Here is a 25,748-nt window from a genome sequence, read left to right on the forward strand (position 1 = left end):
CCCATGGGGGCTCATTATGGGGTTTCCCTTTGAGGGTTCACTATGGAGGGTCCCTTTTTGGGGTTCATTATGGGGTGTCGCTATGGGAGATCTCTATGGGGTGTCCCTTTGGGGGCTCATTATGGGGTGTCCCTATGGAGGGTCTCTATGGGGTGTCCCTTTGGGGGCGGTCCCTCTCGGGGGGTCTCCCTGTAGGGGGCGCGCAGTGCGCGTTCACGCGCGGGTTCGGCGGTGCGCGGCGGTGCCGCCAGGCGGAGCCCGGCCTTCGCGGTGCGGGGGGGGCGCGGGGGGGGCTCGGGGCGGTGCGGGGCGGTGCGGGGCGGCCATGGAGCCGTAGCGGAGCGGTGCGGGCACGATGCGGCCCCGCCGCCCCCCCCCCCTCCTCCTCCTCCTCCTCCTGTCGGCTGCGGGCGGGCGGGGGGCGATGGGTGAGTGCTTTGTGTGCGGGGGGGGGGCGGCCCCGACCCCCGGCGGGGTGTGGGGATGTGACCGCTGCGGGGATGGGGCGGGTCCCCCTATGGTGTGGGGGGCGGGGGGGGCCGTAGGCAGTGCTATAGGGTGCGGAGGGGGCTGCGGGGTGGGGTCCTCGGGGTGACGGGTGGGGGGCGGCGGGGAGGGGGTGCTGTGCGGGGGGGGGGCGTAGGCTGTGGGAAGGGGAGGGGGCGGAGGGGGGGGGCGGAGGGGGGGGTCCCGGGGTAGGGGTGGAGGGGGGGGTCCGTAGGCGGTGCGTTGGGGGCCGCGGGGTGGGCGTGGGGGGATGGGGGGGGGGCGATGGGGCGGGGATGGAGGGGGGGTCCTGGGGTGGGCGTGGGGGGACGGGGGGGGCGCTGGGGGTGAACGGGGGACACTGGTGGGGGGGTGGGGGGGGCACACGGACAGTGAGGGGGGTGGGGGGAGGGGGCGACGGGGGTGGGGCCCACGGCCGCCGGGGGGGTCCGGGGGGCGGCGTCCCACGGGGGCGGTGTGGCCGCGGCTGTCGGGTGTCGGTGGGGGGGGGGGGGGGGACACCCACCGCGCCCCCTCCCGCGCCCCTCAGCGCCCCCCGCGGCGTTTGGGCAGCGCTGTGTGGGGGGTGGGACCCCACTTTTGTGCCACGGGACACGTGGCGCCCCCTCCCCCCCCCACGCCGCGGTGCCACCTGTCCCCATCCGCGGGGGACGTCCGTGCCCCACAGCGACAGCTGCCCCCAGGAGTCGGGACCCCCCCCCGCCCCCACCCCTCAAAAGCGCATCGCTTCCCTCCGCCCACCCAACGTTTGGGGCCGCCCCACAGTGGGGGATGTTTGGGGGGGGGGTGGGGTTGGGGGTCAGGGCGATGCCCGGGGTGGGGGGGTGGAGGGGGGGGCCGAAATCACTCGGGGTATTTTGGGGGGGGGGGGGGGATGGATGAGGTCGTTGCTATGGAGACGGCACTGTGCTGGGCGGGATGCTGAGGGCTGCGCGATCTGCCGGCATTGGGGGGGTGTGGGGTGGGGTGTGGGGTCCCCCCCTGTGCCCGCCCTGCCCCATAGCCGCGTGTGTGGGAGAGGTGGGGCAGAACCCCACTGTGTGCTGCGGGGGGCACCTGGGGGGTGCTGGGGGGGGGGGAGGGGATGGATGTCAATGTGTGGGGTGGGGGTGGGTGCCCTGCTGGGATGGCGCCCGTGACCCCATGAGATGGTAGCAGTGAGCTTATGGGATGGGTCCCGCCGCCCTACTGGGATGGGTGCACCACTTGTTGGGGTGGTGCCCACCACCCTACTGGGATGGTGCCCATGGCAGCCTGGGATGGGTCCCACTCATCCTGCTGGGATGGTGCCCATGACCCCATAAGAAGGTGCCCGGGACCTTACTGGAATGTGTCCCACCACCTTACTGGGATGAGGCCCACTGTCCCGGTAGGGTGGTGCCCACGACCCCATGACGTGGTACCCGTAGCCTTACTGGGATGGGTCTCATTGTCCTGGGAGGGTGGTGCCCACGACCCCATAAGAAGGTGCCCATGACCTTACTGGGATGGGTCCTCTCACTTTACTGGGATGGGTTCCACCATCTGTTGGGATGGTGCCCATGACCCCATAAGATGATGCTCAAGGCCTTACTGGGATGGGTCCCACCACATGTTGGGATGGTGCCCATGGCCATACTGGGATGGGTCCCTCCGCCTTACTGGGAGGGATCCCATCATTTGTTGGGATGGTGCCCGCGATCCTACTGGGATGGGTCCCACACCCTTATTGGGATTGTACCCATGGCCTTACTGGGATGGTACTCACTGCCTTACTGGGACTGTGCCCATGTCTTTACTGGGATGGTGCCCATGGCCATACTGGGATGGGTCCCACCACCTTACTGGGATGGCTCCCATCATTTGTTGGGATGGGTCCCACCACCTTACTGGGAATGGTCCCACCACATGTTGGGTTGGTGCCCATGGCCATACTGGGATGGGTCCCACCACGTGTTGGGTTGGTACCCACCACCCCATACGACGGTCCCTGGGACCTTACTGGGACACTGCCCACCCCTTACTGGGGCACTGCCCACCCCTTACTGGGACAGACCCCTCCACCCCGGCGGGACGGTGCCCGCAGCCCCCCAGCGCGGTGCTGATGACCCTACTGGGATGCGTCCCCCCCCCCCTGTCCCCGCAGACGTCCTGCTGAAGGTACAGGTGTATGAGAGCGGCGCGCTCACCCCGCTGCCCCAGACCAGCCTGGAGGTGCTGGGACCCCGCGGCTCTCTGGCCACCGGGACCACCGACCACGAGGGCGGGGGGGTCGTGCCGCTGTCCTACAGCCTGGGCACGTGGGTTCTGGTCACCGCCACCCGGCGGGGCTTCGTCACCGCCACCGTGCCCTGGCGGGTCACCAAACTGCCACGTGAGTGGGGACCCCCACCCCTGGGAGGGGGGATCTGGGGAATGAAGCGGGACTCGATCGCTTATGGGGGACCCCAACCCTTTCCTTGGGGTCCCAATCCTCCACTGAGGGGCTCAGGGACTTTTTGTGGGGCTCCGGTCCCTCAGTGGGGTGCTCGGAGGCGTCCCGGTCCCTTGCTGGGGGACCCCGATCCCTTACTGGGGGGCTTCGAGCCATTATGAGGCCCCATCCCCTTCCTAGGGGGTCCCAGTCCCTTACTGGGGGGCTTAGACCCCTTACTGGGGTGTTGGGAGCCTCCCAGTCCCTTGCTGAGGGGCTCCGATCCCTTACGGGGGGACTCACAGCCCTTACGGGGGGGCCCAACCCCTTCTTTGGGGGTCCCAATCTCCTACTGGGGGGCTCAGAGCCCTTTTGGGGGACCCCAGCCCACTGCTGAGGTGCGCGGGGTCCTCCCAGTCCCGTACTGGGGGGCCCTGATCGCTTACTGGGGGGCTTAGAGCTGTTACGAGATCCTTTACTGGGCGGCTCTGATCCCTTATAGGGAACCCCATCTTCTTCCTAGGGGGTCCCAGTCCCTTACTGGGGGGCTTAGAGCCCTTCTGGGAGGCCCAGCCCCTTACTGGGGTGCTCTGGGGCCTCCCAGACCCTCGCTGGGGGGCTCTGATCCCTTACTGGGGGGCTCTGTGCCCTTGTAGGGGCCCCATCCTCTTCCAAGGGGATCCCAATCCCCTACTGGGGGTTCAGAGCCCTTTTGGGGGACCCCAGCCTCTTATCGGGGTGCTTGGGGGCTTTGCGGTTTCTTACTGGGGGGCTCTGATCCCTTATTGGGGGGCTTAGAGCTGTAAGAGGCCTCCAACCCCTTTTTTGGGGGGTTCCCAATCCCTTACCTGGGGGCTCAGAGCCCCTTTAGGAACCCCAGCTCCTTACTGGGGGACCCCGATCCCTTACTGGGAGACCCAGCCCCTTACTGGGACCCCGCTCCCATAGCAGTGACGTGTCCCGGCGGGGGGGGGTGGTGGCACTGACGTCCCTGGGGGTGTCACCCTGGGCTCAGTGCCAACCCCTGCCCCGGGGTGGCTGTGTCACTGCGGGGGGGGGGGGGGGACGACAGCATCAATGGGGTCACCTTGCTGTGGGGCGGGACATGCAGAGCGCTCCGGTCGGGGGGGGGGGGGGGGGGGGGAAGAGGGGGTGGGAGAGGTGCAGGGGGTGGGGTGGGCAAGGGTTGGGGTGCACGGGACCCCCCTCACTGTGCCCCCCCCCCCCCCCGCAGTGTACGCCTCCATCAGCCTGTACCTGCAGCCCGAGCGCCCCGCCACCCTCATCCTATACGAGGACCTGGTGCAGATCCTGCTGGGCCCCCCCCGGTGAGTGGGGCACCCAAATGTCCTACAGACAGCTGTGGGGCCATCAGCCCTAACATTTCCCATAGCTCTCCATGGGGCCACCACCGCTGGGTGCCCCATAGTTGACTATAGGACCACCGCCGCTGGGTGCCATATAGTTGACTATGGGACCACCATCCCTGAGAGCCCTATAGCAGACTATGGGGTCTTCCAACCCCAGATGTCCTATAGTTGATTATGGTGTCTACCACCCCTGGTTGCCCTATAGCAGACTATGGGACCACCACCCCTGGGTGCCATATAGTTGACTATAGGACCACCACTGCAGGGTGCCCTATAGTTGACTATAGGACCACTGCTGCTGGGTGCCATATAGTTGACTATAGGACCACTGCTGCTGGGTGCTGTATAGTTGACTATGGGACCACCAGCCCCAAGCACACTCAGATGCCCCATAGCTTGCCATGGGACCACTGCTGCTGGGTGCCATATAGTTGACTATGGGACCACCACCGATGGGTGCCCTATAGTTGACTATGGGACCACCACCGATGGGTGCCCTATAGTTGACTATGGGACCACCACCCCTGGGTGCCCTATAGTTGACTATGGGACCACCACCCCTGGGTGCCGTATAGTTGACTATGGGACCACCAGTCCCTAGCACACTCAGATGCCCCATACGTTGCCATGGGACCACCACCCCTGGGTGCCATATAGTTGACTACAGGACCACCAGCCCCACGCACACTCAGATGCCCCATAGCTTGCCATGGGACCACTGCTGCTGGGTGCCATATAGTTGACTATAGGACTACCGCCCCTGGGTGCCATGTAATTGACTATGGGACCACCAGCCCCACGCACACTCAGAGATGCCATATGTTGCCATGGGACCACCTCCCCTGGGTGCCATATAGTTGACTATGGGGCCACCGCCGCTGGGTGCCCTATAGTAGACTATGGGGCCACCGCTGCTGGGTGCCCTATAGTAGACTATGGGGCCACCGCCGCTGGGTGCCATATAGTTGACTATGGGACCATCGCCGCTGGGTGCCCTATAGTAGACTATGGGATCACCACCCCTGGGTGCCATATAGTTGACTATAGGACCACCACCCCTGGGTGCCCTATAGTTGACTATGGGGCCACCACCCCTGGGTGCCCTATAGTTGACTATGGGACCACTGCCGCTGGGTGCCCTATAGTTGACTATGGGGCCACCACCCCTGGGTGCCCTATAGTTGACTATGGGGCCACCACCCCTGGGTGCCCTATAGTTGACTATGGGACCACTGCCGCTGGGTGCCCTATAGTTGACTATGGGGCCACCACCCCTGGGTGCCCTATAGTTGACTATGGGGCCACCACCCCTGGGTGCCCTATAGTTGACTATGGGGCCACCACCCCTGGGTGCCCTATAGTTGACTATGGGGCCACCGGCGCTGGGTGCCCTATAGTTGACTATGGGACCACTGCTGCTGGGTGCCCTATAGTTGACTGTGGGACCACCACCCCTGCATGCCCTATAGTTGACTATAGGACCACCACCCCTGGGTGCCATATAGTTGACTATGGGACCACCGCTGCTGGGTGCCCTATAGTAGACTATGGGACCACTGCTGCTGGGTGCCCTATAGTAGACTATGGGACCACCGCCGCTGGGTGCCCTATAGTTGACTATGGGGCCACCACCCCTGGGTGCCCTATAGTTGACTATGGGACCACCACCCCTGGGTGCCATATAGTAGACTGTGGGACCACCACCCCTGGGTGCCCTATAGTTGACTATGGGGCCACCACCCCTGGGTGCCCTATAGTTGACTATGGGGCCACCACCCCTGGGTGCCCTATAGTTGACTATGGGACCACCACCGCTGGGTGCCCTATAGTTGACTATGGGACCACTGCTGCTATGTGCCCTATAGTTGACTATGGGACCACCGCTGCTGGGTGCTGTATAGTTGACTATGGGACCACCGCCGCTGGGTGCCCTATAGTAGACTATGGGACCACCACCCCTGGGTGCCATATAGTAGACTGTGGGACCACCAGCCCTGGGTGCCCTATAGTTGACTATGGGACCACCGCCGCTGGGTGCCATATAGTAGACTATGGGACCACTGCCGCTGGGTGCCATATAGTTGACTGTGGGACCACCGCCGCTGGGTGCCCTATAGTTGACTATGGGACCACCGCTGCTGGGTGCCCTATAGTAGACTATGGGGCCACCGGCGCTGTGTGCCCTGCGGTTGCCCAGCAGCCCCGCAGCTCCGTGCCGCCCCGCAGGCTCCCGGGCGCAGCCATGGGCGCAGTTCCAGCGCCGCGCCGCCCGCCTGCCGCGCAGCTCCACGTACAGTCAGCTCTGGGCATCGCTCACCGCCGCCACCGCCCCGCGAGAGCTCCGCGGCTTCCCTGCCTTCCTGGGCGCCGACAGCAGCGGTACGGCGACGGCGGGACCGGGGGGGGGGTTTGGGGTGCAGGGGGGGTCCCCTCCGCTCACCCCGCCGCCCTCACCGGCAGCCAACGGCTCCTGGGTAGAGCTGTCGCCCGTGGCCGCGCTCGGCGTCCGGCTGTTCACCGGGAACGGCACGGAGGTGCAGCTGGCGGGACCCGTCCATCTGTCCGTCCCACTCAGCGCCGAGTCCGGGGCCGTGGCGGCCGCCAGCGTGCCTGCGTGGAGGTTTGACCCCAAAAGCGGTGAGCGGTGGGATGGCGGGGTGGGAAATGAGAGGGGGGGAGGTGGCGGTGGGGAACGGGACGGGGTGGGGGCCGTGGGTGGGTGGCGCCATTCGTGGTGTGGGTGGTGGGTGGGGGTGGTGGGTGGGCGGCGGTGGCTGTGAGTGGGGTGGTGGTTATGGGGTGGGAGTGGTGGCTGTGATGGGTGGTGATGGCCGTGGGTGGGTGGTGGTGGTGATGGGCAACACGAATGGGGTGGTGGTTATGGGGTGGGAATGGTGGCCGTGGGTGGGTGGTGATGGTCATGGTCAACATGAATGGGGTGGTGGTTATGGGGTGGGAATGGTGGCCGTCGGATGGGAATGGTGGCCATGGGTGGGTGGTGGTGGTGATGGGCAACGTGAATGGGGTGGTGGTTGTGGGATGGGAATGGTGGCCGTGGGTGGGTGGCAGTGGCCGTGGCGGAGCTCGGGGTCCCGGGGTCTCCCCGCCATGATGTCCCGTGTCCCCATAGGGCTGTGGGTCCGCAATGGGACGGGGCTGATCCGCAGGGAGGGCCAGCAGCTCTACTGGACCTTCGTGGCCCCCCAGTTGGGCTACTGGGCAGCGGCAGTGCCCTCTCCGAGCCCAGGTAGGACCCCGTGGGGGGCAGCTGCGGTGCCGGGGGGCGGCCGTGCCACGTCGCAGCTCGGTGTCCCCGCAGGGCTGGTGGCCGTGGCTGCGGGCATGAAGGACATCACGGCGTACCACACCATCTTCCTGCTCACCATCCTGGGCGCGCTGGCTCTGCTCGTGCTCACACTGCTCTGCCTCCTCATCTACTACTGCAGGTCAGCGCCCGCCTCCCCACAGCGCCCATGGGGTCGCGGTCCGCTCGGCGCCCGCGGGGGGCTGACGGTCGCTTATGGGGCCCACCACTGCTTGGCGCTCACAGACATCCCATAGTTGGCCGGGGGGTCCGCCGCCTGCTTGGCACCCACCGACATCCCATAGTTGGTTGTGTGTTCCGCCGCCTCCTGGCGCTCGCAGACATCCCATAATTGCCGTGGGGCCGCCAACCCTGCCTGTCCTACAGCTGACTATGGGGCCACCAACTCATACCACCCTCAGAGGCCCTATAGCCGGTTATGGGGACCACCAACCCTGGGTGTCCTATGGTTGGCTGTAGGGTCACCAGCTGTGGGTGCCCTATAGCAGACTGTGGGGCCACCAACCTTTGGGGTCCTACAGTTGACTATGGTGTCTACCACCCCGGGTGCCTTATGGTTGACTATGGGGTCTTCCAACCCCAGATGTCCTATACTTGGCTATGGGATCACCATCCCTGGGTACCCTATAGCAGACTGTGGGGCCACCAACCATCGGTGCCCTACAGTTGACTATGGGGCCACCAACCTTTAGTATCCCACAGTTCACTATGGGATCTACCAACACTGAATGTCCTATAGTTGACTACAGTGTCTATCACCCTTGGGTGCCCTACAGCTGACTATGGGACCACCATTCCTGGGTGCCCTATAGCTGACTATGGGGTTGGAAGATGTCCTATACCTGGCTATGGGGCCACCATCCCTGGGTGCCCTATAGCAAACTATGGGGCCACCACTCCTGGGTGTCTTATAGTTGACTGTGGGGTCTACCAACCCCAGATGTCCTATAGTTGATTATTGTGTCTATCACCCCTGGTTGCCCTATAGCAGACTATGGGGCCGCCACCCCTGGTTGCCCTATAGCAGACTATGGGACCACCATCCCTGGGTGCCCTAAAGCTGCCTATGGGGTCTTCCAACCCCAGATGTGCTATACCTGGCTATGGGGCCACCACCCCTGGGTGTCTTATAGTTGACTATGGGGTCTACCAACCCTTGATGTCCTATACCCGGCTATGGTGATGACCACCCCTGGTTGCCCTGTAGCAGACTATGGGCTCTTCCAACCCCAGATGCCCTATACCCGGCTATGGGGCCGCCACCCCTGGTTGCCCTGCGGCTGCCTATGGGCTCTTCCAACCCCAGATGCCCTATACCTGGCTATGGGGCCGCCACCCCTGGTTGCCCTGCAGCAGACTATGGGCTCTTCCAACCCCAGAAGCCCTATACCTGGCTATGGGGCCGCCACACCTGGTTGCCCTGCAGCTGCCTATGGGGTCTTCCAACCCCAGATGCCCTATACCTGGCTATGGGGCCGCCACCCCTGGTTGCCCTATAGGAGACTATGGGGCCGCCACCCCTGCTTGCCCTATAGCTGCCTATGGGGTCTTCCAACCCCAGATGCCCTATACCTGGCTGTGGGGCCGCCACCCCTGCATGCCCTATAGCGAACTATGGGGCCGCCACCCCTGGTTGCCCTGCAGCTGCCTATGGGGTCTTCCGACCCCAGACGCCCTATACCTGGCTATGGGGCCGCCACCCCTGGTTGCCCTGCAGCTGCCTATGGGCTCTTCCGACCCCAGACGTCCTATACCTGGCTATGGGGCCGCCACCCCCCGCGCCCTACAGCGATGCGTGGGGCCGCCCCGTGGCGGTGGCCGCGACACGCCGCCCACGTTGTCCCCCCGCCGTCCCCACAGACGCCGCTGCCTGAAGCCGCGCCAGCAGCACCGCAAACTGCCGCTGTCGGGGACGTTGGACCCCTCGAAGCGGGACCAGGCCACGTCCATGTCGCAGCTCAACCTCATCTGCAGCGGCCACCTGGAGACGGCGTCCTCGGGGGGGGACACGGAGGCGCACAGCCCCGTCCTCAAATTCGACGGCTCCCGCGAGGACTTCTTCAAGCCGCTCCCGGCCGCCGCCCCGCAAACGTCCTCCGGCGCCGCGCCGCGCCGCTGCCGCCCCCGCGAGGACTTCACCCCCGGCGACGGTCCCCCCGCCGCCCCCCACGGAGCCGAAGTGCCGCCGTCCGACCCGCTGCCGCCGCCGCCGCCGCCTCCGCCGCGGCCGCCGTCGTTGGGGGCGCCCGTGGGGCCGCCGATGGGGCCGCCGATGGGCCCTCCGGGGCCGCTGATCCTCTGCGGAGCGCTGGAGGGCCCCCAGGAGGACGTGTACCGCGGCGTGGTGCCCACGCTGCTCATCCCCGCCCGCTACATGCGCCTGGACGGCGCGGCCGACGGCGCCCCGCAGCTGGAAGCGGCCAACCCGGCGGCGGCGGCGGCGGCGGCGGCGGGCGGCGCTCCCCAGGCGGCGGCCCCGGCGCAGGGAGGCGGCGGCGGCCCCGTGGCCATCCCGGTGCTGCTGAACGAGTCGGCGGTGGCGCAGCTGAACGGGGAGCTGCAGGCGCTGGCCGAGCAGAAGCTGGTGGCGCCCCGCGCCTGGTTCGTGTCCCTGGACGGCCGCGCGTCCCACGTCCGCCACTCCTACATCGACCTGCAGGGCGGCGACAGAGCGCCCCCCCCGCCCCGCGCGCGGCCCCCCCCGCCCCGCGGCCCCCCGTCGCCCGAGGACAGCGCCCTGGCCCCGCTGCTCGGGGGTCCCCCCGCGGGGCGCCGCGGGGCGGGGGGCGGCGGCGGCGGCAGCGGGCGCAGCAGCGCCTCCGAGCCCCCCCGGGACTCCCCCAGCAGCCCCGAGGACGAGGCGGGCGACGGCGGAGAGGGCGGCGACGACGGGGGGGACCGCAAAAGCCCCTGGCAGAGGAGGGAGGAGCGGCCGCTCATGGTCTTCAACGTCAAGTAAGCGCGGGGCCGCCCCGCACGGCGCCGTCCCCACCGCCGCCACGGCTCCATCCCATCCCCGTGCACAGCCCCGCCTCCATCCCATCCCATCCCATCCCATCCCATCCCACCCCACCCCATCCCATCCCACCCCATCCCACCCCATCCCATCCCATCCCATCCCACCCCATCCCACCCCACCCCACCCCATCCCACCCCACCCCACCCCACCCCATCCCATCCCATCCCATCCCATCCCCACCTCCATCCCATCCCATCCCATCCCTATCATCTCCACCTCCATTCCCATCTCCATCCCCACCCCCATCCCCACTTCTACCCCCACTCCCATCTCCATCGTTCCCATTCCTGTCCCCATCCCCATCCTTATCCCCTCCCATCCCAGTTCCTGCCCCAATTCCACCCCCATCCCCACCTCCATCCCCTTTACCTCCACCTCCGTCCTCATGTCCGCCCCTCCTCAGATCCATCCCTGCCCCACCTCCACCCATCTCCATTCCATCCCCGTCCCCTCCTCTATCCCAGCCCCCATTCCCACCTCCATCTCCATCTTCATCCCCTTTGCTCCTCCGTCTCCCTCTCCTTCCTGTTCTCCATTCCCATCCGTGTCCCACCTCCGTCCCACCCCAATTTCCATCCATCGGCTCCATCCCCACAGCTCCATCCACCCCCACCCCCATCCCTTTCCACCTCCACCTCATCCCCATTTCCCCTATCTCCATCCCCATTTCCCCTATCTCCATCCCCATCCCGGTCCCCATTTCCAACACAATTTCCATTCTCAACTCCATCCCAATCCCCATCTCCATCCCCATCCCTATTCCCCCTCCCCTCCATATCTCCACCCTATTCCCACCCCCATCCCATCCCTGCCCCATGGGCACCCCAAATTCCCCCCCCCCAGCCCCTCCATCCCCATAACCATTCCGCCCAGGGTGGGGGGCAGCGGATGGGACCCCCACACATCCCCCATTAGTAACACAAACCCATTTGTGTCCCCACAGGACGGGGGGGTCCGGCACCGCCCCCCGCGCCAGCGGTGCCTCCAAGCTGCCATAGGGACAGGGTGGGAGGGGGATGGGGGGGGAGCGGACCCCCCCTCAGACCCCACTGTGGATTTTAGATACCATTAATATATAAAATCCCATTGACACATCGCTGCCTCCGCCTCTTCCTCCCCCAAAATCCTTTGGGTTTTTTTTCCTACAAACCCTTTATTGGGGTGGGGGGGTCACAGCCCCGGGGGGGTCACAGCTTCTCGCAGCTCTGCGTGGCGATGTCGCAGGTGTAGCCCTGGGGGCAGCAGTGCTGGTGGTCCTTACAGCACACAGCCTGGGGGGGGGAAGGGGGGAGGACACGTCGTGGGGTGGGACACATTGTGCCACCCCACCGCCCCTACTGGGGGTGTGCCCCCATTGTCACCCTCGTGTGCCCCCAGGAATGGGGACACAAAGGGATGGGGGGGGCGGTGATGGGGAGGGGGCGCCACATCCCCTCCTGTCCCCAAAGCCCCCCACGTCTGCCTGACCCCAAACCCACCCACCCACTGCCACCCTGACCCCAAACCCTCCCCATCCCCAACCCCCCCCACCCCAAACCCCCCCACCCACTGCCACTCTGACCCCAAACTCCCCTACCCCAACACCCGCTCCACCCAGTGCCACCCTGACCCCAAAACAACACCCCCTCCACCCACTGCCACCCTGACTGCAACCCTCCCCACCCCCAACCCTCCCCCACCCCAAACCCCCCTCATCCACTGCCACCCTGACCCCAAACCCCCCCACCCCAACACCCCCCCACCCACTGCCACTCTGACCCCAAACCCCCCCACCCCAAACCCCCCCCACCCAATGCCACCCTGACCCCAAACCCCCCCCACCCCAAACACCCCCATCCAGTGTCACCCTGACCCCAAACCCCCCCGGCCCACTGCCACCCTGACCCCAACTCCCCCCACCCCAACACCCCCCCTACCTGATGCCCCCCTGTCCCCAAACCCTCCCCACCCCAACCCCCCCCACCCCAAGCCCCCCCACCCCACTGCCACCCTGCCCCCCCCCCAGCCCCCCACCTGCTCCAGAGGGCAGCACCCCCACGCGCCCCCGCTCAGCCTGCAGCACGTGCTCCCATCGGGACAGCTCGTCCTGTCGTCGCACCGCACGTCCCCACCCCGACCCCACAGCGCCGGGGTCTTCCTCAGCCAGGGCAGGCGGACCCCCCCCTGCAGGCACGTCCCCCCCTGGGGGTCGCAGGTGTAGCCCTGGGGGCAGCAGTGGATGTGGTCGGGGCAGCACACGGCCTGGGGGGGGGAACAGCGGGGTTTCAGCACTGACCCCATAGCGGTGGGGCGGCTCCCTGCGCCCTTTAGGGGTGTAGGGGACAACCGACCCCATCCCACGCAGGACGTGGGGACATCAGTCTGTGTCCCAGCGTGGCACCGGGCGCACCAAACCCTGGGGACAGCCTTAGGGACATCTGCCCTCGTGCCATTGGGGAACATGGGGACACCCGACCCCATGCCATGCAGGACGGGGGGATATCTGTCCTTGTCCCACTGTGGGGACGAGGGGACAGCCACCTCCATCCCATGAGGACATGGGGACAGCTGCCCACGTCCCATCACAGGGACATCTGTCCTTGCCCCATTGTGGCTCCGGGGACTCTCAGCCCCATCCCATGGAGGACGTGGGGACAACGGCTCCTGTCCCACCACGGGGTCTCTCTCCTTGTCCCCATATGGCTCCGGGGACACCCAACCCCATCCTGCATAGGACGCGGGGACACTCAACCCCATCCCCTGTAGGATGTGGAGACAACCGCTGTGACCCCAGCATGGGGACAGCAGTCCTCGTCCCATTACGGCTGTGGGGACACCCAACCTCACCCCGTGGGAGAATGAGCGCATCAGTCCTCGTCCCGCTATGGGGACGGGGGGTTACCCAACGCCGCCCCATGCAGGACATGGGGACAACCGGCCTTGTCCCATCACGGGGACGTCTCTCCGTGTCCCATCGCGGCTCTGGGGACACCCAACCCCCCATGTAGGACACGGATATCTGTCCTTGTCCTATTACGGGGATGGGGTCACGGCTCCATCCTACAGAGGACACGCGCCATCAGCTCCTGTCCCACGGTGGGGACGTCGCTCCTCGTCCCGTGGTGGCTCTGGGGACGCCCAACCCCCCCCATGCAGGACGTGGGGACATCAGTCCTCGTCCCACACGTGACGGTGTCAGTGTCCCCCCCATCCCACCCCCCAACCATCACCTGCTCCAGCGGGCAGCACCCCCACTGCCCGGAGCTCAGCCTGCAGCACGTGTTCCCGTCGGGACAGCTCATCTCATCGTCACACTTCACGTCACCAACTGAGGACAACGCGACGGCCGTCACCGACGTCCCCAACGTCCCCAACAACAACATCCCCAGCCGGGGTCGTGGGGGGGGGTCGGGGGGGTCGGTGGCGCCCCCTTACCGCGCGCCACGTCCCGCACCGAGGTGCACATGGAGCGCTGCAGGTCACACGCGGTGCCCTGGGGACAGCAGTGCCACCCGTCGCCGCAGCACACGGCCTGCGTGGGGACAGCGCGGTGACAGCATGGGGGGGTCACCATGGGGGGGTCACCATGGGGGGGTCACCATGGGGGGGTCACCATGGGGGGGGACACACTCACGTTCTGCAGGGGACAGCAGCCGTAGCGCCCCGAGGGCAGCTGGCAGCACGTGGCGCCGTCGGGACACGCGGAGCTGTTGTCGGGACACTGCACCCGGAGCAGCGCTGCGGGGTGTGGGGTCACCGTGTGGGGTCACCGTGTGGGGTGGGGTGGGCCGTAGGTAGGGATGGGGTGTGGGGATGTGGGGGTGTGGGGGGTGTGGGGCAGGGATGGGATATGGGGACACGGGGATGCGGCACAGTCAGTGCCGGGATGTGGGATTGTGGGGATATGGGGACGTGCCGCTGCCAGCACTGGGAAATGGGGACACGGGGACAGATGTGTGCCGTATCAGTGCCATCACATGGGGACGTGGGGACCAGGGGACACAGCGACATTCCATGTCCAGTGCCAGGGTACGGGGACAGGGGGATGTGGGGACATGGGGACACGGGGACATGGGGACACAGGGAAATGGGGACATGGGGACACGGGGACATGGGGACATGCCATGGTCAGTGCTGGGACATGAGGACATGGGGCCACATGAGGTGGTGGCATTGAGGAGCTGCAGGGCACAGTGTGAGTACATGGGGACATGGGGACATCATGGGGACATTCTGCACACAGCACCAGGACATGGGGACAGGGATGTGATATCCACTGCTGGGACATGGGGTATGGGGTATGGGGTATGGGGATATGGGGACAGGGACGTGCTATACTCAGTGCCATGACATGGGGACATGGGGACATGGGGACACACCATAGCCACTGCTGGGACGTGGGGATGTGGGGACGTGGGGACACAGGGACATGGGGACACGCCATCCTCAATGCTGGGACGTGAGGACACGAGGATGTGCCATAGCCAGGGACGTGGCACGGGGATATGGGGACACAGAAGTGCCATACCCATTGCTGGGACATAGAGACATGGGGACATATGAGGTGGTGGCACTGAGGAGCTGCAGGCCACGGTGTGGGGACATTATGGGGGCAGGGACACGTCACACCTACTGCTGGGACGTGAAGATATGGGGACATGGGGACAGGGATGTGCCATACCCACTGCTGGGACATGGGGTATGGGGATATGGGGACATGGGGATATGGGGACAGGGACGTGTTATACTCAGTGCCATGACATGGGGACATGGGGACACAGGGACACGCCATAGCCACTGCTGGGACGTGGGGACAGGGGTGTGCCATACCCAGTGCCAGGACATGGGGACGTGGGGACATGGAGATGTGGGGATGTGGGGACAGGGATGTGTCATATCTACTGCTGGGACATGGGGACCGAGGGACACGGGGATGTGGGGACGTGGGGATGTGGGGACGTGGGGATGTGGGGACGTGGGGTCAGGGCGGTGCCATACCCACTGCTGGGACGCGGAGCCGGGGCTGTGCCGCAGCACCGGGCGGTCTCTTCCAGGCCGGGAATTTGGTGGCCATGGGGACGTCCCCCGTAGGGGACACACAGCGCCCGCGCTCCAAATCACAGCTGGTGGAGTGGGGACAGCAGTGCTCCTCATCCCGGCAGCACACGGCCTGTATGGCACCGACTGCGTCACCCCAACCCCAATCACCCCAACCCCAATCACCCCAACCTCAATCACCCCAACCCACATCACCCTCAACCCCAATCACCCCAACCCCAATCACCCCCATCCCACTGCCTCACCCCCAACCCCAATCACCCCCAAACCCAATCACTCCCATCCCACATCACCCCCATCCCCAATCACCCCCAACCCACCACATCACCCCCATCCCACATCACTCCCAACCCCAATCACCCTCAACCCCAATCACCCCAACCCATCACATCACCCCCATCCCCAATCACCCCAACTCCAATAACCCCAACCCCAATCACCCCCATCCCACCGCATCACCCTCAACCCCAATCACCCCAACCCCAATCACCCCCATCCCACATCACCCCCAACCCCAATCATCCCCATCCCCAATCACCCCCATCCCCAATCACTCCAACCCCAATCACCCCCATCCCACCACATCACCCCCAACCCCAATCACCCCAACCCCAATCACCACAACCCCAATCACCACAACCCCAATCACCCCCATCCCACTGCATCACCCCCATCCCCAATCACCCCCAACCCCAATTATCCCCATCCCCAATCACCTCCATCCCACATCACCCCCAACCCCCATCACCCCAACCCCAATCACCCCAACCTCCATCACCCCAACCCCAATCACCCCATCCCCAATCACCCCATCCCACCGCATCACCCCCACCCCCATCCCACCACGTCACCCCCCATCCCCCCGTACCTCCGGCATGGGGCAGCACCCCCAGGCTCCGCTCGCGGTGCCGCAGCATGTGGTGTTTTGGGGGCACTCGGAGGCGCCGTCGGGGCACCGCAGCGCCGTCACCGCAGCGCCCCCAATGAGGGCCAACCACAGCGTCAGCGCCGCCCTCATGGCCGGGACACCTACGGGCGGCACCGCCCCACACCGCCTCAGTTTCCCCGATCCCAAAGCTGTGCCCCACAGCTCCCCCCACCCCACGGCACCCCCCACCCCACAGCTCCCCCCGCCCCACAGCTCCCCCCGCCCCATCGCTCCCCTGACCCCACAGTGCCCCCGATCCCATAACACCCCCTACCCCAGAGCTCCTCCCACCCCATAGCTCCCCTTACCTCGTAACATCCGCCCACCCCATAACAACCCCTCACCCCATAGCTCCTCTGACCCCACAGCACCCCCACCCCATAACACCCCCTATGCCATAGCTGCCCCCATCCCGTAGGTTCCCCCACCCCATAGCTCCTCCCACCCCACAGCTCCCCCTACCTCATGAGACTCCCCCACCCCATAGCTCCCTCGACCCCATAGCTCCTCCAACCCCACAGCACCCCGATCCCACAACTGCCTCCACCCCACAGCTCCCCCCACCCCTCAGCACCCCGATCCCATAACATCCCCCACCCCACAGCCCCCCTTGCCCCATAAGATCTCCCACCCCATCGCTGCCCCCACCCCATAACACCCCTTCGCCCCACAGCTCCTTTGACCCCACAGCACTCCAGACCCCATAACGCCCCCCCGCCCCATACCTTCCTCAACCCCATCCTTCCTCCAGCCCCATAACACCGCCCACCCCATAGCTGCCCCCACCCCATAGCTGCCCCCACCCCAGAGCTCCCCCAACCCCATAACACCCCCAACCCCACAGTTCCCCCTCCTTCATAATGCCCCCCACCCCACAGCACCCCCCACTTTTAGGGCCCAGCCTTAAGGTACCCCCGCTGCCCTATGGGTGCCGCCCCCCCATCCCAGAAAAACCGGTCTGGTGGGGTCAAAGTCCAACAAAGGGGGGGGGGGGGAGCCCTAAAAGCAAAGGGAGCGGCCCTAAAAGCCCAAAGGGGATCCTGAGAGCCAACGGGGGAGGGGGGGGGGTTAGGAGTTAAAGGGAGCAAAAGAAAAGGGGGGGCCCTAAAAACCGAAGGGGGTCCTATAAGAGAATGGGGGGCTTTAAAAGCTGCGGGGAGCCTAAAAACTGGGGGGGGGTAAGAGCCAAAAGGGGGAGGTCCTAAAAGGCAGCGGGGGATGGATCCTAAATGACGAGGGGGGGCAAAAGGGCAGGAAAGGGTCCTATGGGGGGGGGGGGGATAAGAGCCAAAGAGGGGACCCCAAAAAGCCATGGGGGGGGGAGGGGGGCATGGGGGGGCACTCAGAGCCCTACAGCCCCCATAACCCCACAGCCCCCTCCCCTTTCACTTCCCCATCCCAGTAGGAAGCGGCCCTGCGGGGGGGGGGGGGGGGGTGGTTCCCAGTTCCTCCCAGTGCCTCCCAGTGCCTCCCAGTTCCCGTCCCCACCTCTCCCAGTCCCCCCCACTGCCTCCCAGTCCCGAGGACCCCCCGTGCCCCCCAGTGCCCCCCAGTTCACCCACTGCTCCCAATGCCCCCCAGTGCCTCCCAGTTCACCCAGTGCCTCCCGTTCCAAGATCCCCCCGTGTCTCCCAGTACCCCCCCGGCCGTCCCATTTCCAGCCCCCCCAGTGCCCCCCAGTGCCCCCCAGTTCTCCCAGTCCCCCCCCGCCCCCCCGCCCCGTGCCCGCACCCTGCACGCTCCGGACTCTCTCCTCCCTTCACGCCCCGCCCCTCCCCTCCGCGAGCCACGCCCCCTCCCTCCCCATTGGCCCGCCGCGCCCTCCTGCTCCTCTCCCATTGGAGGGCGGGAACATCAAGCCCCGCCTTCCAAGCACGTGCTCCCTCGCTCCGCTCCCATTGGTCGCCGCCGGCAGAAGGGCGGGGACACCCGGCCACGCTCTTCCAATCACGTGCTGCAAAGCCACGTGACCGCCCCCCCCCCCTCCCCGCTTAGGAGCGGTGCGATGAGTGCGGCCGTTCTCAGCCGGGGGGGCGCAAAGCTGCCGGACCACCCCCCCAAATCCCATAGAGGGGAAGCACGGGGTGGGAAGCACAGGGAAACGGGGACCCCCCCGGGCCTGGATGGGGAGGGGGCGCTGTTTTTTGGGAGGAGTCCTATAGAGCCCCCCTCATCGGGTCCGGATTTGTTGGGGGGGGGTCCTATAAGAGCCCCCTTCATTGAGTCTGGATTTGGAGGGCTCCTATAAGACCCCCCCTCCGCTGTGTGTGAATAAAGAGGTTCCCAGCTGAGCCCCCAACAGGACCCGGTTTTGGACCCCCCCCACCCCCCCCGGAAGTCCCCTCATCCCACGCGCTCCCCGAAAGCAGAAGCGGGAGCAGCACGTGTGTGTGGGGGGGGGGCAGCACCACCCCCGTGTCACTGTCACCTGCTGTCCCCACGGCCGCAACTGCAGACACACAGCGGCGTCACGGGGCGTTTATTGGCACTGCGGGGGGCGCCGTTGGAAGCCCAGCGCCGGGATGGGCGGCTGCTCCTTCCGGAGGGGGGTGGTGGCACTGCGGGGGGCACCGATGGGGGCACTGCTGGTGGCCTCAGTGGCATTGGTGGGGGCGTCCAACCGGGACCAGTGGTGGCACTGGTGGTGGCCTCAGGGGCACTGGTGACACTGGTGGTGGCCCTTATTGGTGGCATCAGTGGCATTGGTGGCATCCAATTGGGACCAGTGGTGGCACTCATGGTGGCATCAATGGCACTGCCGGTGGCATCAGTGGCATTGGTGGTGGCATCCGACTGGTACCAGTGGTGGCACTGATGGTGGTGGCATCAGTGGCACTGGAGACACAGGTGGTGGCCCTTATGGTGGCATCAATGGCACTGCTGGTGGCATCCATCTGGCACCAGTGATGGCCTCAGTGGCACTGGTGACACTAGCAGTGGCCCTTATTGGTGGCATCAGTGGCCCTTATTGGTGGCATCAGTGGCATTGGTGGTGGCATCCAACCTGTACCCGTGGTGGCACTGCTGGTGGTGGCATCAGTGACCCTGGAGACACAGGTGGTGGCCCTTATGGTGGCATCAGTGGCCCTTATTGGTGGCATCAGTGGCACTGCTGGTGGCATCCAACTGGTACCGGTGATGGCACTCATGGTGACATCAATGGCACTGCTGGTGGCATCCAACCGGGACCAGTGGTGGCACTCATGGTAGCCTCAGTGACACTGGTGACACAGGTGGTGGCCCTTAATGGTGGCATCAGTGGCACTGCTGGTGGCATCCAACCGGTACCGGTGGTGGCACTCATGGTGGCATCAGTGGCCCTTATTGGTGGCATCAGTGGCACTGCTGGTGGCATCCAATGGATACCAGCGGCATTGGTGACACCGCTGGTGGCCCTTATGGTGGCATCAGTGGCACTGCTGGTGGCATCCAACCGGTACCGGTGGTGGCACTCATGGTAGCCTCAGTGACACTGGTGACACATGTGGTGGCCCTTATGGTGGCCTCAGTGGCACTGCTGGTGGCATCCAACCGGTACCGGTGGTGGCCCTTATTGGTGGCATCAGCAGCTCCGGTGATGGCATCAGCAGCCCTGGACACGCAGGTGGTGGCACCGGCGATGGCGCGGCCGGTGGCGCTGTTGGTGGCACTGCCGATGTCCCCATTGGTGGCGCTGCCGATGTCCCCGTTGGTGGCACTGCCGATGTCCCCATTGGTGGCACTGCCGATGTCCCCATTGGTGGCACTGATGATGTCCCCGTTGGAGGCGTTCCCGGCGCCGCAGTGCTCAGATGGCGGACTGCTCCTGCCGGAAGGGTTCGGCGGCCGCGCTCCTCTCGGGCTCGGTGGCCATGGCGGCGTGGCGCAGCGCGGCCATGTGCCGCTCGGCGGCCGCCAGCGATCGGTCCACCCAGTCGCGGTCACCGGGTTGGGGACAGGCGCTCCGCGCCACCAACACCAGGTGGCTGACGGACAGCAGCAGCGCCGCGGCCCTGCGGGGACGCGGGACGGCCGTCACGGGAGGACCCCCACGGCCGTGGGGACGAGGAGCGGTTCCGGGGGGCCGCCACCCCGCCGCCACCCCCGGCCCCGAGCGGTGTCCCCCCCCCCCCCCCCCCCTCCGCCGTCGTCACCTGGCGTCCAGCAGTTTGGGGTCCAGCGGGGGGTACATGGACCTGACCACGTCGTCCACCCTGGCGGCGGCACAGGGACGGGGTTGGTGACGCGGGGACGTGCGTGGGGGTGCGCCGCCGCCCCCCGTCCTCACCTGGGGCTGATGCGTTTGGCCACCACAATGATGTCACCGAGGCTGGAGGGGGACTTGGCGCGGGCACCCGAACCCATGGTCATGGCCACCAGCTTCTCTGTCAGCGTGTGGCAGATCTGTGGGGAGCGCGGGGGCGGGGGGGACACCAACCGTGGGGACACCAACCGTGGGGACTTTGGGGCCATGGAGACATTGGGGACACCAACTACAGGGACACTGGGGGTGCCAACAATAGGGACATGGGGACCATGGGGACATTGAGACCATGGGGATGTTGGGGACACCAACAATAGGGACATCGAGACCATTGGGACATTGGGGGCACCAACAATAGGGACATTGGGACCGTGGGGACACTGGGACCATGGGGACACTGGGGACACCAACAATAGGGACATTGGGACTATGGAGACATTGAGACCATGGGGATATTGGGGACACCAACAATAGGGACGTCAAGACCATAGGGACACTGGGGACACCAACAATAGGGACATGGGGACCATGGGGACATTGAGACCATGGGGACATTGGGGACACCAACAATAGGGACATTGGGACCATGGAGACACTGGGGACACCAACTGTGGGGACTTTGGGACCATGGAGATGTTGGGGACACCAACCATGGGGACACTGGGACTATGGGGACACTGGGATCATGGGGATATTAAGACCATGGTGACACTGGGGACAGCAACAACAGGGACACTGGGGGCACCAACAGTAGGGTCATTGGGACCATGGGGACATTGGGGACACCAACAGTAAGGGACATTGGGATCATGGGGACATTGGGGATGCCAACTGTGGGGACACTGGGGCCGCCAACCAGGGGAACAATGGGGACACCAACAATAGGGACAGTGGGATCATGGGGATATGGGGCACACCAACCGTGGGGACTTTGGGACCATGGAGACATTGGGGACACCAATTGTGGGGACACCAACCATGAGGACTTCGGAACCATGGAGACATTGGGGACCCCAACAATAAGGGACGGTGGGAACATGGGGACATTGGGGACAGCCATCATGGGAATGGTGGGGACACCAACCACAGGGACGGTGGGGACACCGACCAGGGGGACATTGGGGACACCGACCGTGGGGACACTGGGGGCACTCACCTTCAGGATGGCGATGCAGTGTGACACCAGGCCCCTGCGGATGGAGGAGGTGTGAATGGGGGCAGACCCCCTCCTCCCCGCCCCCCAGAGGGCAGCGGTGACAATGTGGGGACACACTGTGACAGTGCTTACGAGGCGTCCTCGATCCAGTCCTCGTTTTCCAGGATGGCCTCAATGTGGGGGTTGGTGATGACCACGTCGTCCAGCTCCAGCTCCGAGGGCTCCGACTGCGTCTCCATGGCCCCGATGAGGTCCACGATGGGTCTGGAGGGGACACGGGTGGCTTTGGGGACACGTTGGTGCCACCTCTCCATCCCCAACGGGGCTCTTCCAATCCCAACGCTGTCACGTGTGACACATTCCCAGTGCTGTCCCCAACCTGTGGGGTCTGCGCCATCCTATTGGGGTCTGCACCAGGGGGCAAGGGGACAAGGACATGGGGACAAGGACATGGGGAAAAGGACATGGGGACAAGGACACGGGGACAAGGACATGGGGACACCGTGGTGCCGCCTCTCCATCCTCAATGGTGTTCCCAAAGGCTTTTCCCAACCTCAGTGCCATCATGCATGACACCCCCAACGCTGTCCCCAACCCATGGGGTCCTCACCACCCATTGTGGACACACCAAAGGACACGGGGACAAGGACACGGGGACAAGGACACGGGGACAAGGACATGGGGACACCCTGGTGCCACCTCTCCAATCCCAATGAGACTCTTCCAACCCAATGCCATCATGCATGACGCATCCCCAACGCTGTCCCCAACCCATGGGGTCCACACACCGGCCATGGGGATGCACCAAGGGACATGGGGACAAGGCCATGGGGACAAGGCCATGGGGACAAGGACACGGGGCCAAGGCCGTGGGGACAGCCACGGTGGTGCCCCCGAGCTCACTTGGTGTCATAGGGGTGCAGGAGGTCTTTGGGGCGGCAGTAGCGCTGCCTGCACACCACCACCAGCGCCACGAAGGACGCCAGGAAGATGGTGGCCAAAACCCCGATGGCCACGATGACCACCGTCTCCATGGCTCGGACCCGTCGGGCTCAGGCGCTGCGCTCCATCTCGGCCCCAAAGGTGCCTGCAATGGGGTGGGGACCCCCAGAGTCCGTCCTTGTGGGGCTCTGGGGATCCCAAGGACAGTTCAGACAGAGAATCCCAGACCGGTTCCTATGGGGATCCCCAAATCAATTCCAGTGGGAATGTGGGGGACGCCAAGACCGGTTCCTATGGGGATCTGGAGAACCCCAAGACCAGTTTGTATGGGGAACCCCAAAGCCCATCTATATGGGGCTCTGGAGGACCCCAAGACTGGGCCCTATGGGGACCCCCAGAGCCCAACCCCACGGGGTTCTGGGGATCCCAAGATGAGTTTGTAAGGAGAACCCAAAAGCCTGTCCCTATGGGAATCTGGAGGACCCCAGAATGGATTCCTAAGGGAAATGCCAAAGCCAGTCCCCATGGGGCTGTGGATGACCCCAATGCGGGTCCCTATGGAGAACCCCACCGAACGGTCCCTATTGGGACCACCAAAGCCCATCCCAATGGGGATTTGGGGACCCCTAGACTGGTTCTTGTGGGAGACCCCAAAGCCTGGCCCCTACGGGGACCCTCAAAGACCATCCTGATGGAACTCTGGAGGACCTCAAGACCAGTTCAAGTGGGAATCCCAAAGCTCTGAGAAACCCCAAGACCAGTGCGTAGGGGAACCCCAAAGCCCATCTATATGGGGCTCTGGACGACCCCAAGGCCAGTTCCTATGGAGACCCCTAGAGCCCATCGCTCTGGGGCTTTGGAGGACTCCAAGAGTGATTCCTATTGGGAACCCTAAATCTCATCCCTATGGGAACCCCCAAAACCCATCTCTATGTGGCTCTGGAGGGCCCCAAAATTGGTTCCTATGGGGAATCCCAAAGCTAGTCCCTATGGGGCTGTGGATGATCCCAATGCAGGTGCCTATGGGGAACCCCTAAGCTTGATCCTTATTGGGAACCTCAAAGTGTGGTCCCTATGGGGCTCTGGCGGACCCCTGAGCCTGGCCCCTATGGGGGACCTCACAGCCACTCCCCATGGGGACCTCCGAAGCCCATCCCAATGGGGGTCCGGGGACTCCAAGACTGGTCCCTATGGGGAGCCCCAAAGCCTGGTCCCTATGGGGAGCCCCAAAGCCCATCCCTATGGGGCTCCGGAGGACCTCAAGTCCGGTTCCCGTGGGGATGCGGGGTCCCTAAACCTCCATCTCTTTGGGGATACCCCAATCCCGGTCCCTATGGAATTATGGGGACCCCAGAGCCCAGTCCCTATGGGGCTCCTCAGTGGGGCCCGGCCCCTACCTGCGTGCAGCCGGATCTGTGGGGATCGGGGCCGGGAATGGGATCGGGGCCACTTCCGCAGCGCGGCTGCGACCTTTGCACCGTGAGTAAGGCTGGGGGGGGCCCCACACGTCCCGGCCCCACAACCCCTACAGTCCCCCACCCCTTTTTCCCCCTTCTTTCCCTTTTTCCCCCTATCCCCCCCCACCTTTTGCCCTCCATTTTCCCTTTCTTCCTCACTTTTTCCCTTCTCCCCCTCCCCCCCAATCCCACAGAGCTGTACCACTCCGCCCCATCCCCACCGCTCCCCCCTAAAGCAGATTTGCGGCCCCAAAGCCGATCCCGCCCCATAACCCCACAGTGCCCCCAATGTGCGTGGGGGGGGGGGGAGGGGTCCCCTCCCTGCCCCGATCCTAAACCCAATCCCCCCCACCCCTCCCCCAAACCTGGAGCTGCGCACCGGGGGCGCACAGTAGGGTCTGTGGGATCTATGGGGCGGTGTGGGGCGGTGTAGGGCCGTCCTCCCCCTGCTGGCACCGCCCCCACAGCCACGCAGAGGGGCCCCCGGGGGAACCACGGGGTCCCAAAGAGTCCCCGCTGTGTCCCGAAGTGCCCCCGAAGTGTCCCCACTCTCCGGTCCAAAAGTGTCCCAAAGTACCCAAAGTGCCCCAAATTGTCCCAATTCGCCCCCAAAGTGCCTCCAAATGTCCCCCACCCCATCCCAAAGTGCCCCCATTGAATCACAGGGATCCCATTGTGCCCAAAAGTGCCCCCAGATGTCCCCATTGGCTCACAAAGAGTTCCCATTGTGTCCCAAAGAGCCCCAAACTGTCCCAAAGTGCCCCAAAGTGCCCCCAAATGTCCCCCACCCCATCCCAAAGTGTCCTCATTGAATCACAGATTTCCCATTGGGGCCCAAAGTGCCCCAAAGTGTCCCCATGACACCCCAGAGGGTCCCCATTGTGTTCCCATTGTCTCAGAGTGCCCTCAAATGTCCCCTACCCCATCCCAAAGTGCCCCCATTGAATCACAGAGATCCCATTGTGCCCAAAAGTGCCCCCAGATGTCCCCATTGACTCACAAAGAGTTCCCATTGTGTCCCAAAGTGCCCCCAAATGTCCCCTACCCCATCCCAAAGTGCCCCCATTGAATCACAGAGATCCCATTGTGCCCAAAAGTGCCCCCAGATGTCCCCATTGACTCACAAAGAGTTCCCATTGTGTCCCAAAGTGCCCCCAAATGTCCCCTACCCCGTCCCAAAGCATCCCCATTGGCTCACTGGGTTCCCATTGTGCCCCAAAGTACCCCCAAAGTATTCCCACTGACTCACAGAGTGTCCCCAAAGTGCCCCCAAATGCCCTCTACCTCACCCCACAGTGCCCCCACTGAATCACAGAGAGCCCCCGTTGTGGCCCAAAGAGTCCCAAAGAGCCCCAACTGCCCCAAAGAGCTC

The 25,748-nt window shown here is 65.1% G+C and overlaps 2 protein-coding genes and 1 long non-coding RNA gene across 11 annotated transcripts; 1 reads left to right on the forward strand and 2 right to left on the reverse strand.

Moving 5' to 3' along the window:
* The first annotated feature begins 321 nt into the window (after positions 1 to 321).
* On the forward strand, positions 322 to 11,697 carry FAM171A2 (family with sequence similarity 171 member A2). 2 transcript variants are annotated; one of them, XM_040653429.2, is made up of 9 exons: positions 322 to 428; positions 2,633 to 2,860; positions 4,134 to 4,225; positions 6,495 to 6,648; positions 6,730 to 6,906; positions 7,400 to 7,516; positions 7,589 to 7,715; positions 9,455 to 10,549; positions 11,557 to 11,697. In XM_040653429.2, exons 1-9 carry the CDS (start codon positions 356 to 358, stop codon positions 11,609 to 11,611), a joined length of 2,118 nt encoding a protein of 705 aa, XP_040509363.1. In that variant the 5' UTR covers positions 322 to 355; the 3' UTR covers positions 11,612 to 11,697. The 2 variants fall into 2 exon arrangements, with proteins under 2 accessions (XP_040509363.1, XP_040509364.1); XM_040653430.2 differs by lacking the exon at positions 11,557 to 11,697 and having other exon boundaries at positions 9,455 to 10,553.
* A 14-nt stretch (positions 11,698 to 11,711) lies between these two features.
* Positions 11,712 to 18,346, reverse strand: GRN. 2 transcript variants are annotated; one of them, XR_005842020.2, is made up of 8 exons: positions 18,310 to 18,346; positions 16,519 to 16,679; positions 15,591 to 15,762; positions 14,227 to 14,330; positions 14,028 to 14,085; positions 13,823 to 13,920; positions 12,627 to 12,854; positions 11,712 to 11,884 (listed from the first exon to the last, which is right to left on the reverse strand). It is a non-coding gene; the product is annotated as a granulin precursor (long non-coding RNA). The 2 variants fall into 2 exon arrangements; XR_003071938.3 differs by having other exon boundaries at positions 14,028 to 14,124.
* Positions 18,347 to 19,040: 694 nt separating this feature from the next.
* TMEM98 (transmembrane protein 98) lies at positions 19,041 to 24,813 on the reverse strand. Of its 7 annotated transcripts, XR_005842021.2 has the most exons (8): positions 24,317 to 24,352; positions 22,881 to 23,107; positions 22,110 to 22,241; positions 21,978 to 22,011; positions 20,846 to 20,961; positions 20,712 to 20,771; positions 20,117 to 20,570; positions 19,041 to 19,508 (listed from the first exon to the last, which is right to left on the reverse strand). XR_005842021.2 is itself a non-coding variant. In XM_046904383.1 (7 exons), exons 2-7 carry the CDS (start codon positions 23,009 to 23,011, stop codon positions 20,366 to 20,368), a joined length of 678 nt encoding a protein of 225 aa, XP_046760339.1. In that variant the 5' UTR covers positions 23,012 to 23,064; positions 24,756 to 24,813; the 3' UTR covers positions 19,041 to 20,365. The 7 variants fall into 7 exon arrangements, 6 of the variants coding, with proteins under 6 accessions (XP_046760339.1, XP_015154901.2, XP_040509365.1 ...); XM_046904383.1 differs by lacking the exon at positions 24,317 to 24,352 and adding an exon at positions 24,756 to 24,813 and having other exon boundaries at positions 19,041 to 20,570; positions 22,881 to 23,064; XM_015299415.4 differs by lacking the exon at positions 24,317 to 24,352 and adding an exon at positions 24,756 to 24,813 and having other exon boundaries at positions 19,041 to 20,570.
* Between the last annotated feature and the right edge of the window lie 935 nt (positions 24,814 to 25,748).

Source organism: Gallus gallus, chromosome 27, assembly GCF_016699485.2.
Source record: "Gallus gallus isolate bGalGal1 chromosome 27, bGalGal1.mat.broiler.GRCg7b, whole genome shotgun sequence".
NCBI classification, from domain to species: Eukaryota; Metazoa; Chordata; class Aves; order Galliformes; family Phasianidae; genus Gallus; species Gallus gallus.

Coding starts and splice junctions, on each gene's coding strand:
- FAM171A2 (XM_040653429.2), top strand. CDS start 356: ATGCGGCCCCGCCGCCCCCCCCCCCTCCTCCTCCTCCTCCTCCTGTCG. Junction 429..2,632: donor GGGCGGGCGGGGGGCGATGG/GTGAGTGCTTTG, acceptor CTGTCCCCGCAG/ACGTCCTGCTGAAGGTACAG. Junction 10,550..11,556: donor CTCATGGTCTTCAACGTCAA/GTAAGCGCGGGG, acceptor GTGTCCCCACAG/GACGGGGGGGTCCGGCACCG.
- TMEM98 (XM_046904383.1), bottom strand. CDS start 23,011: ATGGAGACGGTGGTCATCGTGGCCATCGGGGTTTTGGCCACCATCTTC. Junction 22,242..22,880: donor CTGCACCCCTATGACACCAA/GTGAGCTCGGGG, acceptor TGTCCCCTCCAG/ACCCATCGTGGACCTCATCG. Junction 22,012..22,109: donor GACTGGATCGAGGACGCCTC/GTAAGCACTGTC, acceptor CTCCATCCGCAG/GGGCCTGGTGTCACACTGCA.